This window comes from Nomascus leucogenys, chromosome 10, assembly GCF_006542625.1.
Source record: "Nomascus leucogenys isolate Asia chromosome 10, Asia_NLE_v1, whole genome shotgun sequence".
Classification (NCBI taxonomy): domain Eukaryota; kingdom Metazoa; phylum Chordata; class Mammalia; order Primates; family Hylobatidae; genus Nomascus; species Nomascus leucogenys.
The window spans coordinates 50,915,332-50,938,417 of NC_044390.1; the positions used below are offsets into that span (position 1 = coordinate 50,915,332).

The following is a 23,086-nucleotide window of genomic DNA, read 5'->3' on the forward strand; positions in this document are numbered from 1 at the left end:
TTGAATTTGGTAGGGACAGGTCAGTGTGGTGCATATTTCCATTACTGTAGCAGAAATTACTGGTGTCTGTGGCAGAGGAGGGCAACTGAGGACAGCAAAAGAGATACTTACATTTTTATTTTCATGGAGCAGCTCATTGTTTCTGAGTCTCTTTGTTTTAAAGGACAGAAATGGGTGGACTTTTTCTGTCTTTGTTTTTCTGCCAGTTGATGTCATGCTAGCAGGTAAACATGTGGTACTGACACTTTTAAAGGCATATCCTCAAGCTGGGGGTGTAATTTGTTCAGAGAATCTCATCTGAGAAAAAATTCCAGAGGAAAATGAGAAAGAAAAAAATGGCTTTTCTTCAGGTAAACAGGTGTCAGATGAAGAACTGGGTCCACTCTGCCTCCTGGACTGCCATGAATTTACTACTCAAAAAGCTTTCCTTCTCTGCTTGTGTTTTTGCTCCCTAATGAGTTTGGTTTAACTACTTGTTAAAATTCTTATGATAGTCAAGGGTCTCTGAAAAATGTTTCTTTCCTATATCCCAGAGCCTTCTCTACATTCTCAACGTCATAGCTTCTTATATGCCATGCAAAATTCTCAGCAAGAATTTATGACCCATAACATTAAAAATGTTCCCTTTGTGGCTGTTGAACATGGAAAGAAGTGGATACTCAAGATTTCTATTGGGGAAAACTGTGGTCCTTAGTAAAGATGGTGGACATGTAATGTTTAGGCTCCATCTGTGTGTTCAATTAGCTCTATGCAGAACAGGATTAAGAAAATGCTTATTTAGGCTGGGCACAGTGGCTCACACCTTGTAGTCCTAGCACTTTGGGAGGCTGAGGCAGGTGGATCACCTGAGGTCAGGAGTTCGAGACCAGCCTGACCAACATGGTGAAGCCCCATCTGTACTAAAAATACAAAAAACAAAACAAAACAAAAAACATAGCTGGGCATTGTGGCACATGCCTGTAATCCCAGCTACTCGGGAGGCTGAGGCAGGAGAATCGCTTGAACCCGGGAAGCGGAGGTTGCAGTGAGCCGAGATTGCACCATTGCACTCCAGCCTGGGTGACAAGAGCGAAACTCTGTCTCAAAAAAAAAAAAAAAATGCTTATTTAAATGGGATGGCATTTATTACCCAGAAAGTTCTGAAAAAAATTATTAGGAGATACCTGCTCTCTAGGGTGCTAAATGAAGCCTACTTAAAATTACTACTAAAAATTACAGAACGTAGGAGTTATCTGTGTTTTGAAGTTTGCATAAATTCAGACTATAATTTACTTTTTTGGGGAGGAATATTTCAAGAGTGATGCTGTGTTCTTCTGTGTGCATTAGCACATAATAAAAATTTGTCCTAGTGAATTTAATAGTTAATGATTCAATTGGTGAAATAGCTCTCTAATTTTTTTTCACTATAGAGTTAATTATTTTTCTCTGTATTAGTAAGTATGTTTATGCAGCTGGCGTGCATAAACAATCACATTCAATCTGACAGCTGTCCTTTTTTCTTATTTTTTTCTACATATTTTTCTTTGGAAAATGAAGACTCTTATCTTTGTTTACAGGCTAGAAAAAGTGGGAAAAACACCGACACTTCCACTTCCTGGATGTTTGACAACATATCCTTCTTGGGCCAAAAACATTGGCATTACTGATGGGCCTGTTAGAAATTCAAAAAATTGGCCGGATGTGGTGGCCCATGCCTATATTCCCAGCACTTTGGGAGGCTGAGGTGGGCAGATCACCTGAGGTCAGGAGTTCGAGACCAGCCTGACAAACGTGGAAAAATCCCATCTCTACAAAAATACAAAACAAAAAAAAAATTAGCCGGGCATGGTGGCACATTCCTGCAATCCCAGCTATTCAGGAGGTTGACGCAAGACAATTGCTTGAATCTGGGAGGTGGAGGTTGTGGTGAACCAAGATTGCACCATTGCACTCCAGCCTGGGCAACAAGCATGAAACTCCATCTCAAAAAAAAATTATAAATAAATAAATAAATAAATAAATAAATCAGACTTTATTCCAGATCTTCTGGGGAAAAATAAAAAAAAAAAACCCTGCATGGGAAGGTCTTCAGCTTATTGCACATATTAAAATTTGAGAGGTGCCTTCTAACTCAACTTGTCTTTTCCTTTTGAAAAATATTCACAGCTCATTCCGTATGACGTAAATATAGCACTCAAAAATGTACATGTTCATGTTCATGCCTTTAATTTTATACTTTATTATCTAGAAAAATATCACATATGAACTGATGTTGTGTATCTTATGCTGCTGTGTTTTCTCAGAGTTAGAGAATACATTAGATAATATTTCTGTGATGAAAATTATTTTAGTGAGTCTTACAAGTCAGAACAATTGTCTTTACTCTCTCATTTCACCTTAAGTCAAATTAAAAATTCCACCCATGGCGACTTGGTAAAAATGTGTGTGTGTGTTTTTCAGGAACCTTTGCTATTTAAAGATGTGGCCATAGAATTCTCTCTGGAGGAGTGGCATTGCCTGGACACTGCACAGTGGAATTTATATAGGGATGTGAAGTTTCAGAACTACAGAAACTTGATCTTCTTTGTGAGTATAACTTTAATATATAATTCATAATATACCCTAAAAATTTTATTTCCCTTTTTTGTGGAATTTTCTTAGTACTTTATTCTTTTCATAAAAGAGTTTCAGATGCCCTTTTTCCAGAAAATCTTCAGGATTCTTTCATTTAGAAGATAATTTCTTCAAGATGTTTAATCTTAATCCAAACTTTCCACACTCCTCAGTTGAGTGTATTCTTCACTCTAAATTAGTGGTAATTCCAGAAATTTACTGGCATGAAATATTGTTGCCCCCACCTGGAAATCTAATTGCCACCACCAATTTTTGATTCAGTAGTACCAGGTAGTAAAATTAAGAAACCGAAAAAGCCAAAATATTTTCTAAATATTTAGAAATTTCTATTATGAATTAGTATTTTGGTATTAATTTACTAGACTATTTTATTACATCCTTTCTGCCTAGCACATTACTAGCTTCTAATTGGAGAATATGAGCAAGATTCATGGTATTTATTTTTAATAAACTGGTATTGTTGTCAAGGAAAAAAAAACCTTTGACTATGAAGAGACATGAGATGATTGCCAAACCCCCAGATAGGTAGAGTGAAAATGAATACAACAGGCTGGGTGCAGTGGCTCACGCTTGTAATCCCAGCAATTTGGGAGGCCTAGGCAGGTGAATTACAAGGTCAGTAGTTTGAAACCAGCCTAACCAACACAGTGAAACCACGTCTCTACTAAAAATACAATAATTAGCCAAGCATAGTGTCATGCGCCTGTAACCTCAGCTACACAGGAGGCTGATGAAGGAGAATCGCTTGAACCCAGAAGGTAGAGGTTGCAGTGAGCCGAGATTATGCCACTGCACTCCATTTTGGGTGACAGATTAAGACTCCATCTCAAAAAAAAAAAAAAAAAAAAAAAAAAAAGAAGAAGAAAATGAATACAATAGACAACACAGATAAGGGGTCCCAAGGTCAAAGAGAAAGTCAGTCCTTAAATGTGATTTGGGAAGCTGTGTTCCAAAGGAAATCATCCATGGAAAGCTGTTTTTGTTTGTTTGTTTTTAATTGGCTCTCACAAAGGGGCATCTTCTCTCTGATGCTTTTAAATAAGGATTCTACTTTTCTTTCAGTGAGCTTCTTTCAGCTTCACAGGGAGAGCCAAATTCCTCTTCATGGCATGTAACAGACTGCACAGGCTGGGCGTGGTGGCTCACACCTGTAATCCCAGCACTTTGGGAGGCCGAGGCATGTGGATCACCTGAGGTCAGGAGTTTGAGACTAGCCTGGCCAATATGGTGAAACCTTGTTTCTACTAAAAATACAAAAATTAGCCAGGCATGGTGGTGGGTGCCTGTAATCCCAGCTACTAGGCAGGCTGAGGCATGAGAATCGCTTGAACCCAGGAAGCAGAGTTTGCAGTGAGCCGAGATTATGCCACTGCACTCCAGCCTGGGTGACAGAGTGAGACTCCGTCTCAAAAAAAAAAAAAAAAAAGAGACTGCACAATTTGGCTGCTTTTCCATTGTTTTTGGGAGACACAACTATCCACATGATTTTGAGAAACTAACGCTATTTTTTTTAAGTTCTCTTTTTGCATCAAGTCTGAAATGTGTGAAAGTAGTAGTTTCTGTTGCATTTTTTTGGTTCATTTTTCTGCACAGTACATTCTTTTTTTATTACTATATAGTCTTGAAATATAGTTTGAAATTTTAAGTATGATATCCTCCTGCTCTGTTCTTTTTCCTTGTGATTGCTTTGGCAATTGAAAGTTTATTTTAGTTTCATGTAAATTTTAGAATTGTATTTTCCATTACTGTGAAAAAAAATCACTGCAATTTTGACAGGAAGTTTATTGAATCTATAGATTACTTTGGATAATGTGGTACTTTAATAATATTTATTATTTCAATCCATAGACACAGTATTTTAAAATTTATTTGTATCTTCTCTAATTTTTTTATTTTTTCTTTATTGTAAACACTTTTTCCCTCCTTGGTTAATTTTTTCCTCAGAAATTTATTATTTAATGCTTTAGAAAATAAGATTTTTGCAGTGGCTCATGCCTGTAATCCCAGCACTTTGGGAGGCTGAGGGCAGGCAAATCACAAGGTCTGGAGATCGAGACCATCCTGGCTAACCCGGTGAAATCCCGTCTTTACTAAAAATACAAAAAATTAGCTGGGCATGGTGGCATGTGCCTGTAGTCCCAGCTACTTGGGAGGATGAGGCAGGGGAATCACTTGAACCTGGGAGGCTGAGGTTGCAATGAGCCTAGATTGCACCACTGCACTCCAGTCTGCTGGCAGAGCTAGACTCCGTGTCAAAAAAAAAAAAAAGAAAAACAGTAATAATGGTATTGTGTGCCAGGATTGAGATATCTTCCCAGTATTGCTTTCCCCAAGCCCTTTATTCCCAATTAACCATTTATTTCATTGTCATTGGGGCAGTGAGCCGAGATCGCGCCATTGCACTCCAGCCTGGTGAGAGACTGAGACTCAGTCTCAAAATAAATAAATAAATAAATAAATAAATAAATAAGATTATTTTCTTCCTCTATTTTATTAGATAGTTTAAGTGTATGAAACCATACATATACTTGTATGTTAATTTTATATTTTGCTAATTTACTGAGTGTATTTATTAGTTTAGACAGGTTTTAATGTACTGTTTATGGTTTTTTTAAAATATAAGATTGCATGATCTACAAACAGCAGCACTTTAATTATTTTTCTTCAATTTCAATGGTTTTTTTATTTCTTTGACTAGTTCTTCTGCCACGTACTTCCAGTGCTACATTAAAATAGAAGCATTGACAATAGGCACAATATAGCTTTGTATTGGTGTCTGAATTTGATGGAGCAAACACCTCTTCAAGTTTTCATATACTGATTTTACAAGGTAAAGATCTACTTTTGTTGGGCCCTTAGTGTGATGAGATCTTCTCTGAATTTGTAAAGAGGGGTTGCAGATTGGTCACAAGGCTGCTAGGTCTGCACTAGGGTCCACCTTTAGTTGGCTTGTTACAGGGGCTTGGATAGTTGTAATTCCCATTTTATTTTTGGACAGACTGCAAAATCTTCAGAACTTTGCTCCATAGAACACATACTGGGGCCTGTTTTTGCAGTCGAGTCTGCATATGGTGGTCCTTGTATCAGGATGTGGATGAGTATGGCTTTGGGTGAGTACCAGAAAGTATTTCCTCAGGTAACTGTGTGAGTTTCTTTTTTTTTTTTTTTTTTTTTTTTTGAGACGGAGTCTTGCTCTGTTGCCGAGGCTGGAGTGCAGTGGCACAGTCTCGGCTCACTGCAAGCTCCGCCTCCCGGGTTCACGCCATTCTCCTGCCTCAGCCTCTCTGAGTAGCTGGGACTACAGGAGCCCGCCACCACGCCCGGCTAATTTTTTTTGTATTTTTAGTAGAGACGGGGTTTCACCGTGGTCTCGATCTCCTGACCTCGTGATCTGCTCGCCTTGGCCTCCCAAAGTGCTGGGATTACAAGCGTGAGCCACCGCGCCCGGCCGTGGGTTTCTATATAGGCAGAACTGACCATAAACTGTGGCTCAGGTAACTGAAACTGAGTCATTGAACTGTTTCAGGGACCACAGTAAAGACCAAGGTCTGCAGGCCTGCCCACATGGCTGTAAATGGGTACCTTCTTCCAGGTCTCTGGAAGGGCAGGACCTATCCCAGGCTGTGGCTGGGAGGAGTTTGGGATGGTTACAGAGTAAGTTCAGAATTCTCAGTGGGACCACGTTGGGTGAACCCTATGCTGTCTGTAGCCAAGAACAGGCATCCTGTAGTTTTTCACCTGTATGAGGGTCTGCCTTCTGAGTAGAACACTTCTCAATGTTAAGCTTTAACAGCATTTCACAACTGCATCCCTGGATCTCAAATCTCTCTTAGAGGCACTTATTTTGGAGACAGAGTTTTGATACATAACCCAGGCTGGTCTCAAAATTTTGGCCTGAAGTTCTCCAACCTTAATGTACCATGTAACTGTCATTACAGATGTAAGCCATAACGCCTGGTTCTGTCATAAGGGCATTTTTCTCAGGGATGGCTGGCAATTTTTTGCTAAAAGGGAATATGAAAATGGGGGACTTTTGATCTTTTCATCTTACTGATGTCACTCTCCCTATACATTTTTATTCTCTATTTTCTATTTCAGATATTTTATTTTTTAAATTTTTATTTATTTATTTATTTATTTTTGAGATGGAGTCTTGCTCTGTCATCCAGGCTGGAGTGCAGTGATGCAATCTTGGCTCACTGTAACCTCCGCCTCCTGGGTTCAAGCAATTCTCCTGCCTCAGCCTCCTGAGTAGCTGGGACTACAGGTTCATGCCACTATGTCTAGCTAATTTTTTGTATTTTTAGTAGAGGCAGGGTTTCACCATGTTGGCCAGGCTGTTCTGAAACTCCTGACCTAATGATCTGCCCATGCAGCCTCCCAAAGTGCTGGGATTACAGGCATGAGCCACTGCACCCGGCCTCATTTGTTTTAGAGATAGGGTCTCACTCTTGTCAAACAGCCTGATTTGCATGGCTCACTGCTGCCTGAACCTCCCAAACTCAGATGATCCTCTCATTTCAGCCTCTCAGGTATCTGGGTTAAAAGTATGTGCCATCACACCCAGCTAGCTTTTTTGTATTTTTTTCTGGAGACAGAGTTTTGCCATGTTGCCCAGGCTAGTCTTGAACTTCGGGGATCAAGTGATCAGCCTCCCTTGGCCTTGCAAATTCTTAAGATTACATTTCATTTTATTAAGTAGTTTAATTCATATTTGAAACAACTGCTTAAAGGAATGAAGTTGTTATTACCAGTTACATTGGTATTGTTTTATGTGTTTCTAGTAGTTATATTTTTCTCATTTCCTGTTTGACTTTCTTAATTTTCTTTTTCTTTTTTTTTTTTTGAGACAGAGTATTTCACTATTGTTGCCCAGGCTGGAGTGCAATGGCACGATCTCTGCTCACCGCAACCTCCGTCTCCCAGGTTCAAGCGATTCTCGTGCCTCAGTCTCTCAAGTAGCTGAGATTACAGGCATGCACCACCATGCCCGGCTAATTTTGTATTTTTAGTAGAGACAGGGTTTCTCCATGTTGGTCAGGCTGGTCTCAAACTCCCAACCTCAGATGATCCGCCCGCCTTGGCCTCCCAAAGTGCTGGGATTACAGGCATGAGCCACCGTGCCCGGCCTGACTTTCTTAATTTTCATTTAATTTTGTACTGCCATGCTTTGATTATATTTTATTTTCCCTTGCATACTTTCTATAAATCTTTGTGATAATCTTGAAAACTGGAAATTACATACATCTTAAAGTTAAAACAATATATTTTAATCTCACAACAACTTCAATTGAATACAAAAACTCTGCCTCTAGGCTGGGCGTGGTGGCTCACGCTTGTAATCCCAGAACTTTGGGAGGCCAAAGTGGGCGGATCACGAGGTCAGGAGATCGAGACCATGGTGAAACCCCGTCTCTACTAAAAATACAAAAAAAAAAAAAAATTAGCCGGGCGCCTGTAGTCCCAGCTACTCGGAGAGGCTGAGGCAGGAGAATGGCATGAACCCGGGAGGCGGAGCTTGCAGTGAGCCGAGACTGCGCCACTGCACTCCAGCCTGGGTGACAGAGCGAGACTCCGTCTAAAAAAAAAAAAAACCAAAACCTCTGCCTCTATATTTTCCAGTTATTGATATTAAAATTATTATTATTGTTATTATTATTTTGAAATGGAGTCTCTCTCCATTGCCCAGTCTGGAGTGCAGTGGCCTGGTCTTGGGTCACTGCAAACTCTGCCTCTTGGGTTCAAGCAATTTTCCTCAGCCTCCCGAGTAGCTGGGATTATAGGTGCCCACCACAATGCCCTGCTAAATATTTTTTTGTAATTTTTAGTAGAGATGGGGTTTCACCATGTTGGTCAGGTTGGTCTTGAACTCCTGACCTCGTTTATATGGTGTTTCTATAACAGATTTATGTGGATTTACATTTTTTTAATTCTATAGGAGAACTTTAAAGGTTTTATGTACCATCTTTTTTTTTTTTTGAGACTGAGTCTCGCTCTATTGCCCAGGATGGAGTGCAGTGCTGTGATCTTGGCTCACTGCAACCTCTGCCTCATGGGTTCAAGCAATTCTCCTGCCTCAGCCTCCTGAGTAGCTGGGATTACAGGTGCCTGCCACTGCGTCTGGCTAATTTTTTGTGTTTTTAGTATAGATGGAATTTCACCATGTTGGCCAGGGAGGGGGTTCTAGTTAAAACAATTTTACAGAAATAAAGTAGGCAAAAAGTTAAAAGGATAAATGGTTACAGGAAAATAAACAGTTCCACGTGCAGGGGCTTCAAGACTATTACAAGGTGATAGACTAGGGGCCTTGAGCATTATCAATCAGACGAATTCCTGGGAATTGTGGATATAGCTTGCCACAGTATCTTATCAGTTAATTGCATTCTTGGATGTGCTGGGAGTCAGCTTGCACAAGTTAAGTCCTTGAGGAAGGGGCTGCCAGTGAAAGAGCCAAGATGGAGTCTGTCTGGCTCTCTTAGCTAAGGGAGAGTCAATTCAGGTGGAAACAAGGCTAGGTGATTAAAGGAAAAGGGAGACTCTAAAAACAGGGTTAGTAAAAACAAGGTTGGGCATTACATATGTATATGTGTATATAACATCAGGGATCCAAAATATATAAAGAAAATACTGACAAAAGTAAAGCAAGACATACATGACAACATAAAAATTGTAGACATCAAGACTCCATTTGCAATAATAAATAGAAAATTCAGATAAAAATAAACAAAATTTAGATAACATTATAGACTATATTAATTATTTTACATATAGAGGAATACTTGAGAGTGCATAATTTTTAATAAAAAAATTTTATTTGGCTCACAGTTTGGCAGAATATATAAGAAGTGTGTACCCATATCTGCTTCTGGTGAGGATTTCAGGAAATTTAAAATCATGATGGAAGGTAAAGAGTAACTGGACATATTATATGGTAAGAGGCAGAGCAAGTGTGAGGTTAAGAAGCCAGGTTCTTGTAATGAACAAGCTCTCATTTGAATTAATAGAATGTAAATTTTTTGGTTACCAAGAGGAGGTACCATGCCATTCATGAGATTTGCCCCCATGACACAAACATGTCCCACCAGATCCCACATCCAACATTGAGCATTTATATTGAAGCATGAGGTTTGGGCAACATGGACATCCAAACCACATTATAGACCAACTAGACTTCACAGACACATACAAAACTCTCCAGTCAAAACCAAGATCATACACAATATTCCTATCTGCATCTGGTATATTCTGTTCTGAAACATACCAAGTTCTGTTAAATTCAAAAATACTGACTGGGTGCAGTGGCTTTTGCCTATAATCCTAACACTTTGGGAGATTGAGATAAGAAGATCCATTGGTGCCAAAAGCTTAAGACCACCCTGGGCAACATAGTGAAGTCCTAACACTACAAACAAGCAAACAATTAGCCAGACATGGTAGTGCATGTCTACAGTCCTACCTACTCAAAAAACTGAGGTGAAAGGGTCCCTTGAGCCCAGGAGGCTGAGGCTACAGTGAGCCAACATTATGCCAATGCACTCCAGCCTTGGTGATGATAAGATCTTGTCTCAAAACAACAACAACAATCATTTTTAAAAGACTAAAATTATACACTGTGTTTTCTAACAAAAACTAAATGAAACTAGGAATTAAAAGCAAAAGTCAAACTGGCAAATTCAAAACTATGAAAATATGAAACACTCTTCAACATACTCTTGCTCAGGGGTCAAAAATTTTCATTTTTCAAAGACGTCAATACAACTACGGTTAAAAGCTACAGGACATAAACAATGTGATACTGACACAAAGTTAAATTGATGAAAGAACAGAATAGAGCTCAGAAATTAACCCTTCTGTATATGATCAAGTGATATTCTACAAAGTTGCCATGAGCATAAAATAGAGAAAAATAATCTCTTCAAAAAATGATGTTGAGGCTGGGCGTCATGCCTGTAATCCTAGCACTTTGGGAGGCTGAGGTGGGCAGATCACTTAAGTTCAGGAGTTCAATACTAGCTTAACCCTCATGGTGATACTCCATCTGTACTAAAAATACAAAAAAAAACTAGATGGGCATGGTGATGTGTGTCTTTAATCCCAGTTACTCAGAGGCTGAGGCAGGGGAATCACTTGAACCCAGGATATGGAGGTTGCAGTGAGGCGAGATCATCCCACCACACTCCAGCCTGGATGAATGAGCAAGACTCTATCTCCAAAAAATCAAAATTAAATGGTGTTGAAAACTGAAATCAGTGCTGATAAAATAAAGTTGTACTATTTCCTTGAATGATACAAAAATATTTTTTAAATAAAATACATAAAAATACTAACAAATCTTTTAGAAAAAATATGGGAAAAATATGTAACATTGGTCTTGGCACCATTTTCTTAGATCCAAAATTAAATGCATGAGAAACAAATGAAATGACAGAAAAGTTTAACTACACTAGACTTCAACATTTCTGCATACCAAGAAAGAATTCAAGAGTAACAACATCCCTTAGAAAATGCGTGAAAACATTTTCAAATTACATGTGAAAGGAGTTAATATCCAAAATACATAAACAACCCTTAAAACTAAACAGTAAAAGCTGGGCGCGGTGGCTCACGCTTGTAATCCCAGCACTTTGGGAGGCCGAGGCGGGCGGATCACGAGGTCAGGAGATCGAGACCACGGTGAAACCCCGTCTCTACTAAAAATACAAAAAAATTAGCCGGGCGTGGTGGTGGGCGCCTGTAGTCCCAGCTACTCGGAGAGGCTAAGGCAGGAGAATGGCGTGAACCCCGGAGGCGGAGCTTGCAGTGAGCCGAGATTGCGCCACTGCACTCCAGCCTGGGTGACAGAGCGAGACTCCGTCTCAAAAAAAAAAAAAAAAAAAAAACCAGTAAAGTTGAATAACTTGATTTAGAAATGAACAAAATTTTCATTAGATAAGTATACAGATGAGAAAAAGCATTTGATGGGACACACAAAATTACCAATTTGTAGAGAAATAAAAAAAAACACAATGACAAACAAAATCACCTCACACCCATTAGAATGGCCATTATAATTTTTTTAAAAAACACCAAATCTCTTGATGATGCAATAAAAATGAAACCCATGTTGAATGTTAGTGGCAAACAAAAATGCAACCATTATTTTAAAATGTTATAAATGTTCCTTATTTATAAACCGATATCCAAAATATGTAACAAAGGCCAGGCCCAGTGGTTCAAGCCTGTAATCCTAGCAATTTGGGAGAGTAAGGGCGGGCAGATCACCTAGGTCAGGAGATTGAGACCACCCTGGCCCCATCTCTTTTAAAAATACAATAAGTTAGTTAGGCATGGTGGTGGGTGCCTATAATCCCAGCTACTCATAAAGTTGAAGCAGGAGAGTCACTTGAACCCAGGAGGCGGAGGTTGCAGTTAGTTGAGATCACACCACTGCACTCCAGCCTGAGCAACAGAATGAGACTCCATCTAAAAAAATAAAAAGCAACACAGGACCTGGAAGACATATTTGAAAATCCATCTTTATTATGCCAGTATTCATAAAAGCCAAAAAACCGAAGCAACCCAAATGTCTCTTGATTTATAAACATATCAAAAAATGTAACATATACATAAAATGGAATATTATTCCACCTTAAAAAGAACAATCTTGTCACATTTTAAGATGAACATTGAGAACATTATGTCACCTGAATTAATCCAGTCACAAAATTATGGATACCATATGATTCCACTTACATGAGGTATCTTAAGTAGTCAAAATCATAAAAATAGAAAGTGGAAGGTTTGTCTGTCAAGGGCTGGAGAGAGGGTAAAATGAGCAGTTGTTATTTAATGGGTATTGAGTTTCAGTTTGACAAGATGTAAAGTTTCTAGAAGTCTTTTGAATAACAATGTGAATATACTTAACGTGCCTGAAATAAACAGCTTTTTTTTTTTTGAGACAGGGTCTCACTCTGTTACCCAAGCTGGAGTGTAGAGGCACAATTTTGACTCCCCATCAATCTCCCATGTAGCTGGGACCACAGCTGCACACCACCATACTTGGCTATTATTAAATTTTTCTTACAGAAAGTTGTCTCCATATGTTACCCAGGCTGGTCTCAAACTTTTGGGCTCCAGGAATCCTGTCTTGGCCTCCCAAAGTCCTGGGATTACAGATGACAGCCACAACCACACCTGGCACTGAAATGTACACTTCAATAAATTTAAGATGGTAAATTTTATGTTATGTGTTTTTAAAACAATGTTTTTAAAGAAAAACTAAAAAACATCCAGAATTATAAATCTTTTTGAAAATTACCTTCAAATCACAAAAATGTTTCTCTCACAAAATAAAATATATTTTAATCATTAAACACATGGTGAAAATAAGACTATGTCTATGACTACTCACTTAGACAAGATACAACTACCATGGGAAATCAGCTAAGAAAGAATATGAGATAAGCCGTAACTAAAATTGGGGTCATATTTATAGATAAACACACATACATATGTAATCTGACTGTGATAGAGATGCATAATTTATCTCTTAGTTAAACCTCAAATTGACTTACAGCATACAAAAAGAATTGCAAATTCTCTAAAATTATACTACATAAGTAAAACCAACAGACACAATAAACTGACGTTAAGAAACCTACACTGAGGCGGGGCACTGTGGTTCATGACTATTATCCCAGCACTTTAGGAGCCTGAGGCAGATAGATCACAATGTCAGGATTTCGAGATCAGCCTGGCCAATATGGTGAAATGCCGTCTCTAATAATAACACAAAAATTAGCAAGTGGTGGTGAGTAGTCACAGCTGCTCAGGAGGCTGAGGCAGAAGAATGGCTTGAACATGGAGAGCGGGGTTTTCAGTAAACTGAGATTGCACCACTGCACTTTAGCCTGGGTGACAGACGGAGACTCCATTTCAAAAAAAAAAAAAAGGAATGTACACTGAGGAAACACACTAATATAGAACGTCAAAGCAATAATAAGAGAAATGTTTACTCATAAAATCTGGTATGCCACGTCAATGTATCATTTTAAAAACTTTGTCAGGCTGGGCACAATGGCTCATGCCTGTAATCTCAGCACTTTGGGAGGCCAATGTGAGCAGGTAACCTGAGGCCAGGAGTTTAAGACCAGCCTGGCCAACGTGGTGAAACCCCATCTCTACTAAAAATACAAAAATTAGCCAGGCATGGTGGCACATGCCTGTAATTCCAGCTACTTGGGAAGTTGAGACATGAGAATTGCTTGAATCCAGGAGGTGAAGGTTGCAGTGAGTCAAGATCGAACCACTGTACTCCAGCCTGTGTGAGAGAAGGTAACTACTCAAAAAACAAACAACAACAACAATTTATTTTGGTAACTGCAATATTTAACTGTTACTATGTACTCATTATATACAGGTATTTTGAATCATTGGCATGCACTTTGTGGCAGTAGCATTTCAGAGAATATGCAGTAAAATTATAAATAGAATATTCTAATGAGAAACTTGTAATAAATTAGCATTTAAAAGAAACTAGAGTTGCTTTTTATATTTTAAATACATGCTATTCTTACACAAAATAGAACTGCTGTAATCCAACTTTAGAAGCAAATAATAGCCTTACATTGTTAAATATAGAAAAATATATATTTTTTTCAGAATAGGGTTAGACCCTCTGATATGTAAAACAAATGTTAGGAAATAAAATGTTATTATTTAGATATAGGCTGAAAAATGTAGATGAAAATCCTATAATTCCTTTTTGCTCCAGCCCAGGATTTTGAGACCAACCTGGGTTATGTAGCAAGACGCCATCTCCAAAATAAAGGCCTCTAAGAGAGATTTGAGATCCAAGGATGCAGTTGTGAAACGCTGTTAAAGCTTAAGATTGAGAATTGTTCTATTCAGAAGGTAGACCCTCATTCGGGTGGGAAACTAAAGGAACCCTCTTCTTGGCTACAGACCAGGTTAGGGTTTACCCAACTTTGTCCCATTGAGAATTCTGAACTTAATTTATAACCATCCCAAACTCCTCCCAGCCACAGTCTGGCAGAGGTCCTACCATTCCAGAGACCTGGAGGAAGGCACACATTTACAGCCATGTAGGCAGGCCTGCAGACCTTGGCCTTTACTGTGGTCCCTAAAGTGGTTCAATGACTCAATTTCAGTTACCTGAGCCACAGTTTATGGCCAGTTCTGCCTACATAGAAACCCACACAGTTACCTGAGGAAATGCTTTCTGGTACTCAGTCAAAGCCATACTCATCCACATCCTGATACAAGGCCCACCATATGCAGACCTCACTGCAAAAACATGCCCTAGTGTCTGCCCTATGGAGCAAAGTCCTGAAGGATATACAGTCTGTCCAAAAATAAAATGAGAATTACAACTACCCAAGCCTCTGTAAGAAGCCAACTAAAGGTGGACCCTAGTGCAGACCCAGCAGCCTTGTGACCAATCTGCAACCCCTCTTCACTACAAATTCAGAGGGCGTCTCATCACCCTAAGGACCCAACAAAAGCAGATCTTTATCTTCTAAAATCAGTTATGAAAACTTGAAGAGGTGTTTGCTTCATCAAATTCAGACACCAATGCAAAACTATTGTTGATGCTTCTATTTTAATGTAGCACTGGAAGTATGTGGCAGAAGAATTAGTCAAATAAATAAAAAAATCCATTAAAATTGAAGAAAAATAAGTAAAATTTGCTGTTTGCAGATCATACAATCATATGTTTGAAAAACCATACACAGTACATTAAAACCAGCCTAAACTAACAAATACACTCTGTAAATTAGCAAAATATAAAACTAACATACAAGTATATGTATGGTCTCATACACTTAAAACAAACTATCTGATAAAATAGAGGAAGAAAAAATCTAATTTACTATAGCATTAAGTAATAAATTTCTGAGAAAAAATTAAGAAGATAAAAAATGTTTATAATAAAAATAATGAAAACATTAGACCGGATCCAAGTAAATTTTAAAAGAGTTTATGTCTATGGATTGAAAGAATAAATATCATTAAATTGCCATATTATCCAAAGTGATCTATAGATTTAATAAACTTCATATAAAAATTGCAGTGGTTTTTTTTATAGTAATGGGAAATAAACCCTAAAAGTTACATGAAATTAAAATAAGCTTTGATAGCCAAAGCAATCTGGAGGAAAAATAACAAAGCAGAAGGATATCATACTTATAATTTGAAACTAAATTTCAAGACTATATAGTAATAAAACAGAATGGACTGTGCAAAAAAAAAATGCAACAGAAACTACTACTCTTACACATTTCAGACCTGATGCAAAAAAAGAACTTAAAAAATAGTTTTAGTTTCTGAAAATCATGCAGATATTTGTGTGTCCCCAAAACAATGCAAAAGCAGCCAGATTGTGCAGTCTTTTATATGCTATGAAGAGGACTTTGGCTCTCACTGAACTTGAAGGAAGCTCACCCAAAGAAAAGTAGAATCCAATGTCCCTTTGTGACAGCAAAATTTAAAAAAAGAAGAAAAAAGTGCCCAGGAACTATTTCCTTTAGAACACAGCTTCCCCAATCACACTTTATGGACTGGCTCTCTCTTTGACTTTGGGACCTCTTACTGTGTCATCCGTTGTATTCATTTTCACTTGCACCTACCTGGGGGTTTGGCAATCATCTCATGTCTCTTCATAGTCAAAGGTTTTTTTTCTTGCTCCAGATAGGTGATCAGGTCTGGCTTAGAGGCAACAATACCTGTTTTATTAAGAATAAATAACATGAATCTTGCTCATATTCTCCAATTACAAGCTAGTACTGTGCTCAGCAGAGAGGAGGTGATAAAATATTCTAGGAAACTAATATGAAAATACTAATTCAAAACAGAAATTTATAAATATTTAGAAAATGCTTTCAACTTGTAGTAGGTTTTTTTTTTTTGGAGATGGAGTTTTGCTCTTGTTGCCCAACCTATAGTGCAGTGGCGCAATCTCGTCTCACTGCAACCTCTGCCTGTCAGGTTCAAGTGATTCTTCTCCCTCAGCTCTGAAGTAGCTGGGATTACAGGCATGTGCCACAATGCCTGGCTAATTTTTCATTTGTAGTAGAGAAGGAGTTTCTCCATGTTGGTCAGGCTGGTCTTGAACTCCCGACCTCAGGTGATCCATCTGCCTTGGCCTCCCAATGTGCTGAGATTACAGGCGTGAGCCACTGCATCTGGCCCTGCTTGTAGGTTTTTAAATTTTACTACTTGGTATACTACTGAATCAAAAATTGGTGGTAGCGATTAGATTTTCAGGTGGGGACAACAATATTTTATGCCACTAAATTTCTGGAATTACCACCGACTTAGAGTGAAGAATACAGCTCAACTCAGGAATGTGGAAAGTTTGGATTAAGATGAAATATCTTGAAAAAATTATTTCCTAAATTAACAAATTCTGAATATTTTCTGGAAAAGGGGGCATCTGAAACTCTTTTATGCAAAGAAAAAATTACTAAAAAAACATTCCACAATGAGGAGAAATAAAACCTTTAAGGTATATTATGAATTATGTATTCAAGTTATTCTCACCAAGGAAGACCAGGTTTCTGTAGTTCTCTAACATCACATCAGTATACAAATTGCTCTGTGCAGTGTCCAGGCAATGCCACTCCTCCAGAAAGAATTCTATGGCCACATCTCTAAATTGCAATGGACCCTGATAAACACATACACACACCCACACACACATTTTTTTTTTTTTTTTTTTTTTGAGATGGAGTCTTTCTCTGTCCCCCAGGCTGGAGTGCAGTGGTGCAATCTCGGCTCACTGCAAGCTCCGCCTCCCTGGTTCACACCATTCTCCTGCCTCAGCCTCCAGAGTAGCTGGGACTACAGGTGCCTGCCAACGCGCCTGGCTAATTTTTTTTGTATTTTTAGTAGAGACGGGGTTTCACCGTGTTAGCCAGGATGGTCTCGATCTCCTGACCTCGTGATCCGCCCGCCTCAGCCTCCCAAAGTGCTGGGATTACAGGCTTGAGCCACCGCGCCCGGCCCACACACACATTTTTACCAAGTGGCTATGAGCAGAATTTTAATTTAACTTAAGGTGAAATGAGAGAGTAAAGACAACAGATTCTGACTTACAGGACTGACTAAAATTATCCAATAAAATAGTTTTCAACACAGAAATATTCTGTAATGTACTCTCTTAACTCTGAGAAAAAACAGCAGCATAAGATCCACAACATCAGTTTATTTATGATATTTTTCTAGATAATAAAGTATAAAATTAAGGACATGAACACGAGTATGTACATTTTTGAGGGCTATATTTACATCATACAGAATGAGATGTGAATATTTTTCAGACAGAAAAGACATGTTGAGTTAGAAGGCACCTCTCAAATTTTAATATGTACAATAAGCTGAAGACCTTATTATGCAGGGTTTTTTTTTTCCTAGAAGATCTGGAATAACATCTGGTTTTTTGGAATTCTAACAAGCTCGCCAATAATGTCAATGTTTTTGGCCCAAGAAGGATATTTTGTCCAATATCCACTAAGTGGAAGAGCCTATGTTTTTGCCAGTTTTTCTGGCCTGTAAACAAAAATAATACCTTCATTTTTCTTTTTTTATTATACTTTAACTTTTAGGGTACATGTGCACAACGTGCAGGTTTGTTACATATGTATACATGTGCCATGTTGGTGTGCTGCACCCATCTTCATTTTTCAAAGATAAATATGTAAAAAAAAATAAGAAAAAAGACAGCTGCCAGATTAAATGTGATGGTTTATGCACATCATCTGTATAAAGATACTTAATAATGAAGAGAAAAATAATTATAGTGAAAAAAATCTATCAGAGAGCAATTTCACCAAGTGAATAATTAACCATTAACTGCACTAGGACAAATTTTTATGATGTGCTAATGCACAGAAGAACACAGCATCACTGTTGAAATATTCCTCTCACAAAGTAAATAATATCTGAATTTAACCGTAAAGAAATGTGTTATGCAAACTTCAAAGTACAGATATCTCCTATGTTCAGTAATTTTTAGTAGTAATTTTAAGTAGGCTTCATTTAGCACCCTAGAGAGCAGGTATCTCCTAATAATTTTTTTCAGAACTTTCTGGGTAGTAAATGCCATCCCATTTAAATAAGTATTTTCTTAATCCTGTTCTGCAATAGAGCTAATGGAACACACAGATGGAGCCTCAACATTACATGTTCTCCATCTTTACTAAGGACCACAGTTTTCCCCAATAGAAACCTTGAATATCCACATCTTTCCATGTTCAACAGCCACAAAGGGAACATTTTTAAGATTGCGTGTTGTAAACAATTGATCGGAGTCACAGAGAAAATGAGCACTCAAACAGAGAACGTCTAAGCAAGGCAAATTTACTTCTATAGAAGGGTGCGTCTCGCAGATGGAACAATGGCGAGAGTACACTTGGACAAAGGAGGGGAAGGGGGTCTTATCCCTAACACTGCTAGTCCCTACTGCTGTGTTTTTTCCCATTGGGTAGAATTGGACTGCACACTCAAAGCTAATTCCAATTGGCTATTTTAAAGAGAGCCGGAGTGGCAGGGTGAGTAGTTTCATTGGGAAAGATAGTTACAAGGCAGGTGACTAGGGGTGGCCTATCATATGTCTATCTTGGAGTATGTTTCATGTGCTGATGAATAAAATGTATATTCTGAAGTTGTTGGGTAGAATGTTCTGTAAATATTTTTGTTAAATCCATTTGTTCTAGGGTATAATTTAAGTCCTTTTGTTGTTGTTGACTTTCTGTCTTGATGACTTGTCTAGTGCTGCCAGTAGAGTATTGAAGTTTCCCATTATTATTATGTTGCCATTTATCTCAGTTCTTAGGTCTAGTAGTAATTGCTTAATAAATTGGGAGCTCCAGTGTCAGGTGCATATATATTTAGAATTGTGATATTTTCACGTTGGACTAGTCCTTTTATTACTATATAATGTCCCTCTTTGTCTTTTTTTTTTTAACTGTTTTTGCTTTAATGCCTGTTTTGTCTGATCTAAGAATGGCTACTACTGCTTGCTTTTGGGGTACCTTTGCATGGAATATCTTTTTCCAACCCTTTACATGTGAGTCTTTATGTGTTGGGTGACTCTCTTGAAGACAGCAGATATTTGGTTGGTAAACTCTTAACCATTCTACCATTCTGTATCTTTTAAATGGAGCATTTAGGCTGCTAAATTAGAGGCATCTAGGCCAGTATTCACTATGCATTATACCACCATACATTATAATGCCTGTCATTGCAAGGCTTGAAACACGTTGTAATCCATTCATCCGCATTCAAGTTTGCAGTTATAATAAAAATTTGGGGCCGGGCGCGGTGGCTCACACCTGTAATCCCAGCACTTTGGGAGGCCGAGACGGGCAGATCATGAGGTCAGGAGATCGAGACTATCCTGGCTAACACGGTGAAACCCCGTCTCTACTAAAAATACAAAAAATTAGCCGGGCGTGGTGGCAGGCGCCTGTAGTCCCAGCTACTCTGGAGGCTGAGGCAGGAGAATGGCTTGAACCCGGGAGGCAGAGCTTGCAGTGAGCCGAGATCGCGCCACTGTACTCTGGCCTGGGTGAAAGAGCAAGACTCCGTCTCAAAAAAAAAAAAAAATTTTTGGCCTATTGATTTTCCTAGTGATTAGATAGTCTATCAAGAGAAAGCAGAGATGCATGAGCATCAACATGGAAAGCAGTGATCATGGTAGTGTGTGCACCAGGATTCAGACATCTCCCCAGTATTGTTTTCCCCAAACCTCTTTATTCCCAATTAGCCATTTGTTTCATTACCATTGGAGCATCCAGGAGGTAAGACCATTTGTTACTGACCAAGTGTTGGTATACAAGTGACAAATCCCTCTGGCTTCCTCCTGAATAGCTCGGAGGATAGCTACTAGTTCAGCTAACTGGCTGCTCCCACCCCTTCCTTCATCAGAAGGAATCCTGTTTTTAACAGGATTATAAGCCACAGCCTTCCAGCATTGGGTCCCAACAGTGCATTTGGTGGATCCATCAGTAAACGAAGCATGTTTCCGATCCTCTGGGCTTGGTTCTTTAAAGGAGTTTCCCATTGGGCAAGGGGGGTTTCCTTCTCTATCTGCAGGACTTCCTTAGTGGTTTCCTGAGCTGGCAAGTTTTGTACATCCTCGTGTAAAAATGATACCCTTTTTGAGGCCAGGTGCAGTGGCTCACACCTGCAATCCCAGCACTTTGGGAAGCTGAGGTGGGCGGATCATGAGGTCAGGAGTTTGAGACCAGCCTGGCCAACATAGTGAAACCCCATCTCTACCAAAAATACAAAAAATTAGCCAGGCATGGTTGTGATGCCTGTAATTCCAGCTACTTGGGAGGCTGAGGCAGGAGAATGGCTTGAACCCAGGAGGCAGAGGTTGCAGTGATCCAAGATCACGCCATTGCACTCCAGCCTGGGTGACAGAGTGAGACTCCATCTCAAAAAAAAAAAAAAAAAAAAAAAAAAAACCCTTTTGGTTTTGGCTTAGCCTGGTCTTGTATGTACCATTTCTATTTTATTTATTTATTTATTTATTTATTTATTTATTTATTTATTTATTTATTTTATTTTATTTTATTTTATTTTTTCTGAGGCGGAGTCTCGCTCTGTCGCCCAAGCTGGAGTGCAGTGGTGTAATCTTGGCTCACTGCAAGCTCCGCCTCCCGGGTTCACGCCATTCTTCTGCCTCAGCCTCCAGAGTAGCTGGGACTACAGGCGCCCCCCACCGCGCCCGGCTAATTTTTTGTATTTTTAGTAGAGACGGGGTTTCACCGTGTTAGCCAGGATAGTCTCGATCTCCTGACCTCATGATCTGCCCATCTCGGCCTCCCAAAGTGCTGGGATTACAGGCGTGAGCCACTGCGCCCGGCCCATTTCCATTTTATGATGCTACTTTCTTGGGCATGCCGTATCTGGTGAGTTTTGAGGGAATTCATGACCCAAGTCACAGTAGGAATTTCAGGCCTCGTAAAGACATCATGGTTGAAACAGGAGTGTTCTGTTTCCAGCAAAGCCCAATAGCAAGCTAACAATTGCTTCTCGAAAGGGGTATAAGTTTTGCCAGCTTTGCTTTTTAGTCATTTATTCTTTGCATGAAAGAGTTTCAGATCCCCTTTTTCCAGAAAACTTTCAGAATTTTTTCATTTAGAAATGAATTTATCTTAATGTTTTATGTTTTATCTTAATCCAAAAGTTCCACATTCCTGAGTTGAGCTGTTTTTTCACTCTAAATTAGTGGTAATTCCAGAAATTTAGTGGCATAAAATATTGTTGCCCCCACCTGAAAATCTAATTGCAACCATTAATTTTTGATTCAGTAGTACCAGGTAGCAAAATTAAGAAACCTACAAACTGAAAACGTTTTCTAAATATTTTAAAATTTGTTATAAATTAGTATTTTGGTATTAATTTACTAGAATATTTTATTACATCCCCTCTGCTGAGCACATTACTAACTTGTAATTGGAGAATATGAGCAAGATTCATGTTATTTATTTATTTATATTTTATTTTATTTTATTTTTTTGAGACGGAGTCTCGCTCTGTTGCCCAGGCTGGAGTGCAGTGGCGCAATCTTGGCTCACTGCAACCTCCGCCTCCCGGTTTCACGCCATTCTCCTGACTCAGCCTCCTGAGTAGCTGGGACTACAGGTGCCCATGTTATTTATTTTTAATAAAACAGGTATTATTGTCTCTAAGCCAGACCTGATCACCTGTCTGGAGGAAGGAAAAAAACCTTTAACTATGAAGAGACATGAGATGATTGCCAAACCCCCAGGTAGGTGCGAGTGAAAATGAATACACAGATGACACAGATAGAGGTCTCAAGGTCAAAGAGAACGCCAGTCCATAAAGTGTGATTTGGGAAGCTGTGTTCCAAAGGAAATAGTTCCTGGGCAGTTTTTTTTATTTTTATTTTTATTTTTTCTCTCTTCTGTCTTATGATTTTAAATTCTCTAAGGATTCTACTTTTCTTCTGGTGAGCTTTCTTCAAGTTCACAGTGAGAGCCAAAGTCCTCTTCATGGCATATAAGAGACTGCACGATCCGGCTGCTTTTCCATTGTTTTGGGGGTACACAAATATCTGCACACTTTTGGAGGCCAAAACTATTTTTTTAAGTTTTTTTCTTCATCAGGTCTAAAATGTGTGAGAGTAGTAGTTTCTGTTGCATTTTTTTGTTCATTTTTCTGCACAGTCCATTCTGTTTTTCTTATATAGTCTTGAAATATAGTCTGAAATTATAAGTTATGATATCCTTCTGCTTTGTTCTTTTTCCTCAAGATTGCTTTGGCTATTCAAAGTTTATTTTAGTTTCACGTAAATTTTGGAATTGTATTTTCCATTAGTGTAAAAAAAAAACTGCAATTTTGATAGGAAGTTTATTGAATCACTTTGGATAATATCTCACTTTAATAACATTTATTCTTTCAATCCATGGACATAAAATATTTTAAAATTTATTTGAAT

General features: G+C 38.6%; 1 protein-coding gene across 1 annotated transcript; it reads left to right on the forward strand.

Moving 5' to 3' along the window:
* Positions 1 to 641: 641 nt before the first annotated feature.
* On the forward strand, positions 642 to 22,651 carry LOC115837029 (zinc finger protein 506-like). The gene is made up of 4 exons (XM_030821764.1): positions 642 to 710; positions 2,440 to 2,564; positions 22,299 to 22,400; positions 22,603 to 22,651. The coding sequence occupies exons 1-4, from the start codon at positions 642 to 644 to the stop codon at positions 22,649 to 22,651; spliced, it is 345 nt and encodes a 114-aa protein (XP_030677624.1).
* The last annotated feature ends 435 nt before the right edge of the window (positions 22,652 to 23,086 follow it).

Bases quoted from the DNA above. Each gene is read 5' to 3' on its own strand.
- LOC115837029 (XM_030821764.1), top strand. From the start codon at position 642: ATGGAAAGAAGTGGATACTCAAGATTTCTATTGGGGAAAACTGTGGTC. The intron at 2,565-22,298 runs TGTGAGTATAAC...TTTTAATAAAAC, and splicing joins TACAGAAACTTGATCTTCTT to AGGTATTATTGTCTCTAAGC. The intron at 22,401-22,602 runs GTGCGAGTGAAA...TCTTCTGGTGAG, and splicing joins ATTGCCAAACCCCCAGGTAG to CTTTCTTCAAGTTCACAGTG.